The 13847-nt window shown below is 31.1% G+C and overlaps 1 protein-coding gene across 2 annotated transcripts; it reads right to left on the minus strand.

Moving 5' to 3' along the window:
* Nucleotides 1–42: 42 nt before the first annotated feature.
* On the minus strand, nucleotides 43–13214 carry LOC111000476 (aminopeptidase N). Of its 2 annotated transcripts, none has more exons than XM_022269921.2 (14): nucleotides 12523–13214; nucleotides 10376–10543; nucleotides 9352–9639; nucleotides 8653–8833; nucleotides 8051–8325; nucleotides 6972–7146; nucleotides 6282–6459; nucleotides 5750–5853; nucleotides 5383–5577; nucleotides 4149–4339; nucleotides 3600–3776; nucleotides 2468–2614; nucleotides 1356–1434; nucleotides 43–599 (listed from the first exon to the last, which is right to left on the minus strand). In XM_022269921.2, exons 1-14 carry the CDS (start codon nucleotides 13125–13127, stop codon nucleotides 390–392), a joined length of 2973 nt encoding a protein of 990 aa, XP_022125613.2. In that variant the 5' UTR covers nucleotides 13128–13214; the 3' UTR covers nucleotides 43–389. The 2 variants fall into 2 exon arrangements, with proteins under 2 accessions (XP_022125613.2, XP_022125614.2); XM_022269922.2 differs by lacking the exon at nucleotides 12523–13214 and adding an exon at nucleotides 10743–11230.
* Between the last annotated feature and the right edge of the window lie 633 nt (nucleotides 13215–13847).

The following is a 13847-nucleotide window of genomic DNA, read 5'->3' on the forward strand; positions in this document are numbered from 1 at the left end:
TATTCTCGAGTAAAAATGCAGTAAATAAATTAAAACTTACCAACTACCCATACACCAAACTTATAACTTACCTAACAATATATTTCTTAAATACAATTAAAATTATTCAAACTTACTATAATTCACTTTGTGCAATAATGACGTGTACAAAAATAATAAATTAAAAATATTTTCTTTAATCAAACAATCTAGTTACTTAGATAACTTAGATGCGATATCTGGCAAACATTTTTTGCCTTATATTAATTGAAAAACTATTAAACTATCTTTTTAATAGTTTAGTGTTTTCTTTAACCTACGTAAAATTTTAAAAAATAATTTTCACCCCAATAAACTATTAAACTAAATTTTAAGGATTAAAAAAATATTCTATGATTAATTAATATTGGTTAGTTAAATAAAGCCATCAAAACTGATAGACTTAATAAAACTATAGAGCCTACTAGGGTAGGTGCATCGTTTTCATCTATCCATTCGTAAACAGTGTTCAAATATACTCTATTCCAATCCATATCTTGTTGCACCTGATCCCTAAGCCTTTCTGCGATAACCAAGGACGTGTCCAGGTTGCTATGGAGGGAGTTGACCCAATTTGTGAACTGTAATTAAACATTAACATTTGTGAGATATATAATGGACACGATGGTAGGGGAGTAGAGTAAAATTAAATAAATAAAAAAAAACATTAACATTAAGAATCTTGAAGCGCCCGATCCCAATAATGTATCCTCAATTTCAGATAGAAAACAATCTGAGATTGTGGATTGAGAGACTGTGACAGTCAACCGATCTCCTATCTGCAACCCAATAACCAAACGCTACGAAGACAATCCATTTTTGGCGACAGATAGAATGCAATCTCTTCCCTCTTTGTCGTTCCATTTTACCGAGTTTGCACTCATATTTGTTAATCAATGTAAACCACATAAATTTTAAGATAGGATATTGTTTCGAAGTCTTGGTACTTAGAAATCTATATCTGGTCCCTTGGGCTTCAAATCATCGAGTCGTATACAGTGGTAACATACTTCTATAAGCTTTGGGAGCTGTCGTTAATAACTTCGAGTGCAAATATCAGCTAATTATTAACTGTTTATTATGACAATACTTCAAATAGAAATTATAGGAAGTGCGGCTGTATTGTTAAATTTAGTCATGTTATTATATTGCAAATCAATTGGGATATGATTAAACCCACTATGTCTTTTCTGACAAACTTGAAATGAAAATAGAAATTAATGATATAATGTACTTTTCATAGCACTACGTATCACTGTGAAAATGGTCCACTCGTTTTTCATTTTGTTTTATCTATCGTTCATAAAATGTTGAACAAATTTATCAATTTTACTTACATCAGTTGTCATGTCACCATTAGCAATATTTCTTGACAAAGCGTATAAAATTTCTTCCAATTTCTCGGGTCCTCCCAGTCTAGAAAAAATAATTAATTTAACAGAATTCAAAACATACAAACATATTCAAAACATAATAAAACATAGTCAAATTGAGACACGGTTATATTATATTTATAGGTTTTTAGTTTAAGATTAAAAAATTGTTATTTTCACATTGATTACTGTAGTGTTTTGATGTATAATATTAAATGTTTTAAAATTAATAAAGATGAAAATGTGCTGTAATCAACCTTCGTGAGTTCGAAAGTTTTGTCCATAAAAAATAAACAAACAGTAAATGAATATCTATATATATTACTCATATAAATATTTGAGATACGTTCGATTTCTAATCTATTTACTGTATGTTGTATTGTGAATTATTTGTTATCATGCTTAATGACTTTTTAAGATATTCATTTGTTTTACGAAATAAAGTGCATACTATGAAATTATTTAGTAGGCTTTGCATCTTAATTGATGCGTTCTCTTCTTTTTGTATTATTATATTAAAATACTAGCGGACCCGATAGACGTTGTCCTGTCTACACGTCTTTGATTTGAAAATTTCAAACTTTTTTTAATAAGCTAAAACATTCTGGACCATTTTGATGAAAATTATTATTCAAATGTTATGACAATATCTAACGACCCAGCACATGGTCTACAACTAATGGTAACACAATGATAACAAAACTTTTTTTTAATTTGATCGCAGCGCTAACTGTCGGGACAGACTAAAATTAAAATTCGAATATTATTTAAAATATGACACTGCGATGGTAGCGCCGTCTGTCGGATCCAATGTAAAACATTCCAAAATCAACAACTACTAATAAATTGAAAATTAATTAAAAAAACATTGTCCAGCGGACAAAATTGTGAATCTGAACCATTCCCAGATCCCCTTGAAAACACAAAAAATTTCGTCAAAATCGGTCCAGTCGTTTGAGAGAAGTTCAGTGACATACACACTCATGGAAGAATTATATAGATAAAGATGACTTGTATTTAATTTCTTGTAGTTCTCTTTTAAACAGCATCAATACTGATCTGCTACTACTACTTACGCATTCCTTATCTGTGCCGTGTTCCTTGATATAAAATCTAATGCTCGTTTTGCATTCTGGAAGTGGGATTTGATGATTGCAATAATAATTCGCGTTTTCTCTTCACTATTATATGGACTGTTATCTGCTGCAACTTGTGCTAGATAGCTGTAAAATTTATGAGTTATTAGCTTATATTTTCAAGTCAAAATCTTCTTTTGTTTGATTGTTTTTTCGACCATTTATTTAAAAAAAAATGCGATTAAATAATTAATAATTTTTCGAATCGATTGTTTTTCGTATTAATGTGACATTTAACCTTCAGGATAAATACGTTTAAGTATCGCCTATATTCATTAAATATAAGCACTGTTTGTGGTTGGAAAAAGAGGGTTTTGAAACCTCTCTCATTTTTACAAACACACCAATTTTAAAATTCTTGAAACTCAAAATTTACCCAAAAAAGCAATAGTTTTTTTTTACTTCACTGATTACTACATTACGACAATTGATTTACTTCAAGGAGTTTTGTTCAAAGATTATTAATAGTGAATCGTACTAAAGTAAAATTTGCCATACAAAAATATCTTAAACATTATTTTCCCAGAACAATGGAAAATTAAAAAAGATAATAACAACTACAGTTTACTTAAAAAGTCCTAGAGCACCACGTGAATAACGCTCATTAATTAAAAACCTCATCCGACTTTCGTTGCATAAATATTTTAATTCAAATCCCTTTGTTCAAAATTCAAAGAATAAAATGCGTTCTATTTTACTTCTTAATAGCGCTTTGTAAGTTTGCGTTAATTCAGCCGATGCAGGTCACAAAGGCAAAGGGGTGGAAACAAAGACGGAATTTAACATGCCTACGTTGACCCCTATCTGGGAATTTAAATTAGATTAATAAGCAATATGCGATAGTTATTTTACAAAGAACAGATAATACGTTGCATTATGATTCATTCTAAGGGCTAACCCGTTTTTCCGGCTTCGATAAAATCTGTATATCTAAGTTCTCATCGCATTTGCCATAAAATAAAATAATTGTTGTATTAAGTCCTTTCGCAAAATGTAAGTGCTTCTTTGTTCAGTTATTTCCTGTATCTTCCAAGTTTAAATTGATGATTTGCCTATTTCAGGACATACTTACGATTGTATAAATGCATCATCGCGCGAACAAGCCAGTGATTCGAGTACAACGACTCTCTCATACTGGTTGTTTATAGTAGTCAAATAAGCTTCGAGTAGCTCCCTCTCTTCTTCTCCACCAGTCATCACATTTGTACAGAACACCGCTGGGTGTAGATCAGCAGGGATATTAGGATTTCTAAAAACATTTTTTACATAGCTGTACAGTTTATTATTGAGTTCTTCTTCGGGGTTTAAATATCATTTAACTGGAATAAGTTACAAAAAAGATACTAAAACGACTAAATATCACATGAGAGTCATAAAATCGTGTTAAGTAAAGTCTCAATCTACTTTTATTAGGTATACCTTTTTTTTACAAAGATAGAAAGTATATTAAAGGTATATAATAGAGCTTTTAAAAACTTTGGCATACAATCAAGCCATGTGGCTTGTTTTCCTCGCTACAATTCTTGAAAATAAAATACATTTCACCATCATCAGGCTACCAGAAGCCCTTGTTTTAATATTTTTTAAATTCATTTGTGTTTTATTTAAATATAATACTTACACAACCGTATTATCTGTAGGATTTCTAAACAAGTCAACTGCTGCAGCAATACAAGGCTCATAGCCTCCACGACAAGAAATATCCATAATCAGACCTCGAGACAGGGATCGCATAGCTCGTTCATTCACGTTTAACTCGGGGGTAAATGTTAGATCAGTCTCTGCTGTCATCATTATTCGACGAATGACTCTCTTAAACAATGTAAAAAACAAATGAGCAATGATGTAGCTTATAATAAACTACCCACAATTATTAAAAAAAGTACTTTCAATTCATTCAAATCTAGTTCGAATCTAGATCGAAGCTAAATGAAGCTAGAGAAACTTTGAAATTAATTTCGTATAATTACTTTTAATTCATATTTCTTTGGTTACTCTAGTTTTAAGCTTACTGCATCTACTATATTTTTATTGTGATTATTTTAAGAACAACTACATTGTAAGTTAATTTAAGGTGTTATTCTGATGTAAGTGACCTTTTTGTCTTATTGGGAAATAAAGTTTTGAAAACTTAATATTATTTTATTATCGTCAAATCGTTTATTCCAATTAGACCACCTAAAATGGCACTTTTGAACGTTAAATAAAATATAAAGATGATTATTGTTGCCCCTGCCAAAAGGTAGTTTCGTGTGGAAGAATGGGCAACAAACTCCACACTAACTGTTTTAAAATAGAATTACAATATTTGTATACATTAGTTAAATATATATGAAGACAATGTACTCCTAGAATAAAAATCTACTATGTCCGGAGCTATCGTATATAAATCAATTATTGCTTTAATGACGGCCAAGAAGTACGTCCCCTGTACGCACGTATCAGGACTTGCAACTAATCTACGTGTTAAGTGCTGCGAGCACCCAAAACCTAACTGGACTTATGTGACGCCAATATACAATTGATGATCCGTGAATGATGATTTGTAAGCAATAGATTGTCGATCGGACAACGGAGTTTCGCAGCATTTAATACAGCCTTAGAAGATTCGTAATATGTAATTACTATGAAATAAATTTACCTCTGAACATATCTAGTAGACTTGATCAAAAATGTTATCTACTACTGATTCTCATATTAAGGCTGAAATGGCAGAATGGCAAACGTCACGTCATACATTTTGCAATGAAGGTACACGATCCGTTGTACCTCACACACGTCTTGCATATACAGAAAAAATATTTAAAGTATACATAAATCAAGACCTAGTATTTTTTACTGAATTTATTGTATACCTGATAGATATCTTGATCCAAGTCTTCATCGCCATCAACAAGTGCCTCGAGATGATTTCTCAATATGTGCATGTTTCTATCAAATGCTTTCCATACAACATACTCCGTCTCAAGATTTAGCGTTAAAACAATTCGCAGCGCAATAGAGTATTCTACCCTTCCAGATCTCGCCAAATTAAGAGCGTCATCAAGTATCTATAAATGATAAAAATAACACATATTAACACATACTATGTTATTGAATAACCCAAATGTTCTCCAAGAAATTTCTAATTTGTAAATAATAAATAAATATTTCCAACATGAGTTTTTCAATAATACCGTGAAATATAATTTAGATCTGTATTAATATATGTATAATACGTACGGTAGCTCGGTTGATTGGATGAATAATATTGCGTTGTTCTTCGTCTTCCAAAGCCTCTATAATCCTCTCCCATAATTCATTATCGTAATTGACTCTATAATAACCTAAAGCAAATAAAATTATTCAAAGTCAAATAGTGTATGAAGATATTTCAGAATACTAAAACTTTATACTATGAATTTAAAGATATTTAAGTTGTAGTATTGAGTTTTACTGGTTCGCTTTACGCCCTTGACTTGCGAACTGGTAGTAAAGTTAGAATTAATTCTACTTATTTTCTGACGTTCATTGTATACTTGTTGACCTATATGAATAAAGTTGTTTTGAGTTTGAGTTTCATTTAATTTTAAACACTGTAAATTGCGCTAGATAAATAATCAAATATTTTTCTGTGAAAAGAGAAAGTAAAATACTGGAATATTGTTCATTACATCGGCAAATATGTATTTTAATTCTTAATCTACAAGTTATATGTTAATGAAAAATAGCAAATTACAGCCCTGAAAGTAGAAGCATACTCTAATACACTTACCTTGACCCTGAACATTAAATATAACCCAGTCCTCGTCTCCAAGGTCCATAGAAATGGTTGTTGAAGCCTCCAACAAATGAGTTGGATAAATATTGTTAAAATCGGGGTTGACTCGGGTTGTAAAACTCAATGGTATCATGAAGTTCATTTGGGGTCGAGATGCAAATCCAAAACGTTCCTGGTTAAAATTTAATAGAAATTAATATATTTTTGATAACAAATAAATTATCAAATAAATCATAACAAATAATCAGGAATCACTCATAAATTTGAAGATGACGACGCAGTACCTACAGACTTTTTATGAGATCAGATATAAGTTTTGATTATAAATTTAATATTATTTCTAAAACAAATATATACAAATGTATAGTCGTAATGTAGATATACAAACTTCGAAGGTGTCTACGTTGATAACTAAAATAATGTCAAATAAAAGATAATTGCGCTATGGTCTTATTCATAGTTAAAAACCTATGTCATTAATCCTAAAGTTAAGTAATTTTGTCGTTTACGTTTTTTGTTTCTGTCATGTCTGTGTATAATGTAATAATGTGTATAATATAAATGTAATAATATTAATGATATATTTTTTTTGCTCTAAAAAGGTTTTATATTTATACAACAATAAAGGCAGATTTTTTATTAATTTTGGATTAAAATGTTGTGAACAACTCAAATTCAACATACCTGAGTCACAATCACACCACTACCCTGCCGCTGTTCAATGCGAACGACAGGGTAATTATTGTTCAAAATCCACGGTTCAATAAAGTCGATGACATTGTTTATAAGAGGTGTAGCTTGACCCCAAACAGTAGAAAGTGTATCATAAAAGTTGCGGGAGTTGACATTGGATAAAGACCTGTAAAATGTTTCTTATTAGTATATGTCAAATTAGATGCACTAACACTGCCTAGGCCAATGGAATATACACTAAAAACGAAATGGTCGCGCGTTAGATTTTATTTCTCTTTCCATTAAACAAATTCTTCAGAACTAACGAATATTGTGCAATTTAAGTAGTATTGCATAATTATTTCTTGCATAATAAATTATTTAATTCCAAGAATTTGAGAAAAGAATAAATAATTTGTCAATCTCAAGATTTCTTAAATAGCTGCCGGAGACCTTTTATGACTTTTCTAATAACATATAATCTAGCACCCTTGTTAGTTAGTTTTTAAAGTGAAACTTTTATTACATCGTCTCTAACTTTTTGGTCTGTGTGGCGCATGTCGCGTGATGGTCGGCGGTAGGAATAAAGTGAAAAGCGCTCGTCATAGCAGCCAAGGCCAATATGGCGGCGCCTATAGTTCGCAGTAGCTGACCGTGTAGTGTATAGACTATTCTTAATTTGTGCCAGTGCTCCACGCTATTTTAATACGTTTAAATAGTCTAAATAATAATTATTAAGTATTATGTATGTCGTACTCTCTAAGACACAGAATTCAATAAAAATATTAGTTGGGGACTTAGTATACTTTTATTAGTCCCATTATCATTCCAATTTTCCAAGTATAAAATTAAGATTGATAAAGCGATTTTTCAGCCTTAAAAGAATATTATTCCAAATTTTTTTAGTTAAATGTCTGTAATGTTAAAAAAAAGTTTCACTTTTACCGTGGTTTCAAAAAAACCGCACAACATTTTTTCTATACAAAACTGTCGATATCTGAGACGATTGGCTGCAATAAAATGAAACGTATAATGGAGAATGTTCATAATATGTTTGTTCAGTTGGCTTTTGTATTTATCGTAAAACTTACGCCGTATTAAAAAGTGTGGCTGCCGCGTTGCGGATGTAATCAACTTCAGAGTTTTGCGAGAGAACTAAGCTCAACATTCTCATGATAGCTGGAGCTTTTGTTTTGAGCAAGCCATTGATATGGTTTCTTATAGCATCTTCATCATAAATATCTGCACTAATTTGTAAGGGTAGGGCATTCGTGTATGAATCGTATAGTAAACTCTCTTGAATGACATCGCTTACAAAGACATGGTCCATATCTATTCGTGCTATTTCGTCAGGGTTTGACTCCAGCTAAAAATATTTATACAATTTTGTATATTTTAATTGATTTAAAAATGAGAGGTATGCATTGAAAACTCATTCATTTATATTCACCGATTTATATCGTGTTCAGAAACGATACAATATTTTTATTATTAAAAATTATTACAAAAATGAAACATTAAAAAATATTATTTAAAATACCAGAAACGTATCGACAAGATATATTATATAATATATTGTTTGTACAATTTTACTCGATTGTGTCAAAGAGACAATTAATTTAGTGCTTCTAATAATTATTATGTTAATTTAGTAATTATCACATAATATATCTACCCATTTATAAACACTTACCGCTCTAGCTGCCTCATATGCAGTGTACCGACCTAAGCCAGTGATAACCCATTGATGTCTCCAGTTGGTGGGAGCCAGGACATATCCAAACCATTGTCTTGCCATTGCTTGGGCAATTTCAACGAAACCAATTTGCTTTTGTTTGGCGGATGCCGACACTTCTATAACGATGTAAGGTTCCCTAAAAAAATTAATATTGATAATCCGCAAACCAGCGTAGTTAATTTTGTTACTTGATTTTTATACAAAAAAACTTAAAAATATATGGGTGTTAGAAAGGCCAATTATTCTATTTTTTTTTCAGTTTCGTTTATATACATATCTAGTTTTTTTACATTTTTTGTACGTATTAACGGTAGTAAGTTAGTAGTAATGTACAGGCTCTAAATATGCGTATGTAAACTTTCCATCATTGTTTTTTGATATAATAATCCAAATGTAAAAAAAACTTATTATATATTAAAATGCGTAAAATTTAATAGTTAGCGTAACCTAAAAAGGTAACTTTCATATGGAAAGCTTTGGCAGCGCTCCCTTGTTGTTCGTGGAACTAAATATGAACCCTAATGCATTGTGTTTTTAAAATGTAGACTTAAATCAATTATAAACTGTCTATAGCGTATATCAACACTATAAGTAATCATAAAGCGTATTACAGTATTACATAGAATACACTATGCTGTTAACAGATACACTTACCAGATCGCCATTGTCGATAACGCATACCAATCGCGATCAACGTCCGGTAAAGCCATTATATGCAATTCGCCTTGCTGATTGGCAATTATATTCTCGTATGGTTTCCCGGTGAAATTATTGAAGAAGTTAAAATAACTACTTATAGCCACGTTTGACTGCTGGTCTCCGCTATTACGGCCTGGTCGCGTATATACGATGACTCGTGATGTTGGTAAGTTGGCTGCATTCATATTGTGAGCTATCATACCCCAAAGATGAGGGGTTCCTGGTAATGGTTCGAATTGAAGTCTATAATGAAATAATACAATATTAATAAGAATAATTAATTGAATACTTATGCAGTTTTTTATTAAATTTAATTGAAGACCAAAAATAGCAGACGTCAACTTGCAGATGATTGCCACGATATGGCGGGCTTCCATGTGTAGAAGTGGTATGGGTCGGTGGCGATTTTAACTTTTTTCTTCTTTTGTAGCAGTAGCAGAAACAACGTAAGCAGTTATATATATATATTCAATAATAATGTCTTAATGAAGTAATGGATTAGTCTGAAGCAGTGTTGGTTTAGTGGGTTGAGCGTGCGACTCTCATGCCTGAGTTCGTAGGTTCGATCCCCGGCTGTGCACCAATGAACTTTATTTCTATGTGCGCATTGAACGCTAATCTCTAGTGAATGCTATAATGGTGAAGGAAAACATCGTGGGAAACCGGCTTGCCTTGACCCAAAAAGTCGACGGCGAATGTCAGGCACAGGAAACTCACCTACTCGTCTATTTGATATACAAATGATCATTAAACACATACAGAATTAAAATAAAAAGGTTGTAGATGATTTCGCCACTGATTTTTTTTTAAATGAATCATCTGACAACTAAAGCTAATTTCCTTTATTGTGTATAATCTTGAAAGGAATCGGTAAGATCGTTTGCAAGGGTGACACCAATTATTTCTGGTATTTCAAAGAATTGTCTTCATACAGAGAGCCTTACTAGTGAAAATATAAATCTAAGCTATAAATACTTACTCGTTTGCATTCGGTTGCTCTGCTAATCGTTTGGAGTTAGCTATAACATGATTGTATGAATTAAGTCCAGCGAATGTAAGCGAAATTGTCGTTTGTATATTAGGCTCATCAATACAAGGGAAGACCCGTCGAGCATTTGTTGGGTGAAGATTCATAGCCACATATGAACTGAAACAAATAATCAATTTTAAGAAAAGAAAAAGTATGAATAGACAAATCATTTAAGAAAACATAATATATGTAATGTTGGCATTGGAAGCAAATGTCCTACCTATTATAATAAGCTTAAATTAACATTTAAAACGTTTTTGAGACATTAATCACAAAGCCTATTTACATGTAAGCGATATTTTTTTTAAATAATTACTCTGCATCGAAGCGTCCTCTATATATACCAATACCAGCATTTTTTAACTCTCCCGTATATTCCACAATGACGATGAGTAAAGATGATGCTTCCTCGGGTGTAATTTTCAATTTGCCATCTTGCAGTTCCCATCTTGATGCAATTTCATTAGCAACAGAGAAGCTGCCCACTACAACACCTGTTACTGTCAAATCTTCAACATAAAATTCTATGGGGTCACTTCTAGTTTCTTCTGTCAATACAACTTCTATAACGGCTCGACCAGTAAAACTTGATTCCTCTACTGTATAGAGTTTGATTGTATATCGTCTGGCATTTTGTCCAGGTCTCAGAGATTGAACATTAATAACTGAAGAATCGGTGCTTTCCAAATAATTATGGTTTTCATTTTTTAGTAACGGATAACTTGAAACATAGTCATAACATAGAATGCATAACACTAATGCCCATTTGTATTTTAACCGTGTCATTTTGTCACTTTGGTCTCAATTGGAACACTGAATAAAATACACAGAAATAGGTCGATAATGATAATGACACTTGATTTTTGATAGTGTCATTTTACTTTGATGAGATAAAGGTTATCGGAAAACGGTATTTCTGTAGAACCATAACCAAGTTATACTATTTATCAGTGTATGGTTAACAGTAGGTAAAATAATATATTTAATAAGAATAATACAATTACATTATTTGCAGTGGAATCTATTCCATTAGAAAAGGACTCAAAATCTCGAGTTTATTTTTCATGGAGTAGAATTTTATTGCGGTTATATCTTAATTAATATTAGTAACATGTTTCAAAAATGATTTTATGTATATAAAAAATGTTACAAATTCAAATTGGCTTCCTGTCATATTGAATGCATTTCTTCCTTATTAAATTTGACTTACTCATTTTAAAATGCAACAGTGATTAGTTGTTTCTCAAATGTTTTTCTTACAATTAAAACATAAACCTGTTACTTTTATACCCACGTAATATAGATATTCATTACTTAAATGAAAATTGATTATTATTAAGTTATTTATTATTGTAAGCATTGTGGATAAAATTAATAAATAGTTCCATGGTTCTTCATAATATTTTTTTTTCTACAAGTGCAAATTGTAACATTGCAACATCAGTATTGAACAAGAACTATACGATAACAAAATATTTCAGATTATTTTAGATAAACGAAGATTGTGTCAGTCACAGCAGCTTAGGTCATTTTAATGTTAGACAATTTATTTTTGATTGAAATATTTAAAAAAAGTGTAAAATTATAGATACAACATAACTAATGCAAATACTAATTCACTAACTTTAAACACAAAACCTACTAACAGTTTTTTCGCGATGTACAAACTTAATTAACTTAACTAACTTATCTACGTTCTTTCCGCGAATCCTTTGCATGCTTTTATATATGCTGTTAAACCACGCCATAGGTAGCCTACGGCTATACAAGCACATCAAAGGTTGTAGAATAACATAATATATTCATTATTTTTTAATAAATTTTAAAAACATTTGCAATTAATATTTATCAAAATCTGCTTTTTATTGCACTGTTCTTGGTGCCTTAGGTAATAGAGGATTTAAATTTTACTCTATATTCCACTCAGGTACAACAAAAGAATATAAGCGAAATAATAAAATGTTAATTCCTAATAAATGCCATGCAGCAGTCGAAGAGAGTCTGGCTATACTCTCTTGGCGTAACTCCGACAATTTATAACATCATCACGCTTATAACATTGATCAGATATTACGTAAAATGTAAAAAATACTTACTCTCCGTCATAGGCACCTGTATAGAATCCAATTCCAGCTGAGGCTAACGTTCCCGTATACTGTATTTCAAAATCGTGTAACGTCGATTCTACACCAGTATCAATTTCTATTACCCCGTCCTCAGTGTTTACATTATTGATATCAGATGATGTACCACCAGAAATTCTTTTAACGGATGATACCGTTAAACCTTCAAAGTGAAACTTTACAGCATCTCCTATCGTGGCATCAGTAACTTGCACCGAAATCCTCGCAATCCCAGCAAAAGTTCCACCACCTATGTTAGGTGTTAGTTTAATATCATATCTTGTTGCAGTCATATCAGGTCTTAGATTGTTCCTAGAGCTGGATTCAAGATTCCTCAACTGTATTCCATCATCTTCTTCAGTTTCTTTAGTTGAGCTAACTCTTCTTGTGATCCGATTTTCATGTCCATCTTCTAAAATAATATTTGTTTGTTCGGGAATTATAAAATTCGTAAATGAATCTTCTTGCGTTTTCAAATTTTCTTCGATTAAATCATGTGATGTCTGACTTCTCAAAGGTAGTGTCGAGATTGTTGCTATAATAGTAGACAACGCTACTATTAATTTAAAAACACCCATAATTAATATCCAACTCAGTTCTAGCGAAAAACATACCACCGGTCTACATCTATAGAATCCCAAACACTAAAAGATCTTTCTGACAATATCTTAAAAAGGAAATGCGATAAAAGCAATCGATACGCACACTTGTGTGGTGTGACAATTGATAAAATAAGACAAGTGGATCTGTCATAGCTCTAAATAAACTTAAATTGTTAATAATGAGATGATTTTTGATCGAAATGCGTTAAGATCCTCTCTGAATCTTTGATATGACACGGTTTGACATTATTACAAGTAAAATATTGCATGATTGTAATGATTTTCTGACGTTAACGTACGAAGGCGCTAGTTGATAATAAATAATCTAAGTGGAGGAGAAATAAAATAATGTTTTAAATAGTACAAAATTTAGACATATTACAATACATATTTATCTCAGAAGTGCTTTCAGGAAATTCTTTCGGATAATGATATCTCAGGAGATAAGTCTATAAAGATAAAAAAATATGTACTTTTATTTGAAAAACAGTAAAGGTTTAAGTAAATAAAAAAAGACTTTAATGATACAATAATAGGTTGAATAGTTCTTTATTACTTTTATTACGAGATACACCTATATATTATCAAATACATTGGATTTTTCTTTTTAAAGAGGCTGATATCAGCTATCGAAAAATAAGTTTTTCAGTTCAGATTAAGAAAAAAATTATATGAACTTCGAATAACCTCAAATTC

The sequence above is a fragment of the Pieris rapae genome, chromosome 7 (genome assembly GCF_905147795.1).
Source record: "Pieris rapae chromosome 7, ilPieRapa1.1, whole genome shotgun sequence".
NCBI lineage: Eukaryota > Metazoa > Arthropoda > Insecta > Lepidoptera > Pieridae > Pieris > Pieris rapae.

Excerpts from the sequence above, each read along its gene's own strand:
- LOC111000476 (XM_022269921.2), bottom strand. The coding sequence starts at position 13,127 with ATGGGTGTTTTTAAATTAATAGTAGCGTTGTCTACTATTATAGCAACA. Across the intron at positions 10,544-12,522 it reads ACAGGTGCCTATGACGGAGA|TTCATATGTGGCTATGAATC; the intron begins GTAAGTATTTTT and ends TATTTGTTTCAG. Across the intron at positions 3,777-4,148 it reads CCTACAGATAATACGGTTGT|AAATCCTAATATCCCTGCTG; the intron begins GTAAGTATTATA and ends AAATGTTTTTAG.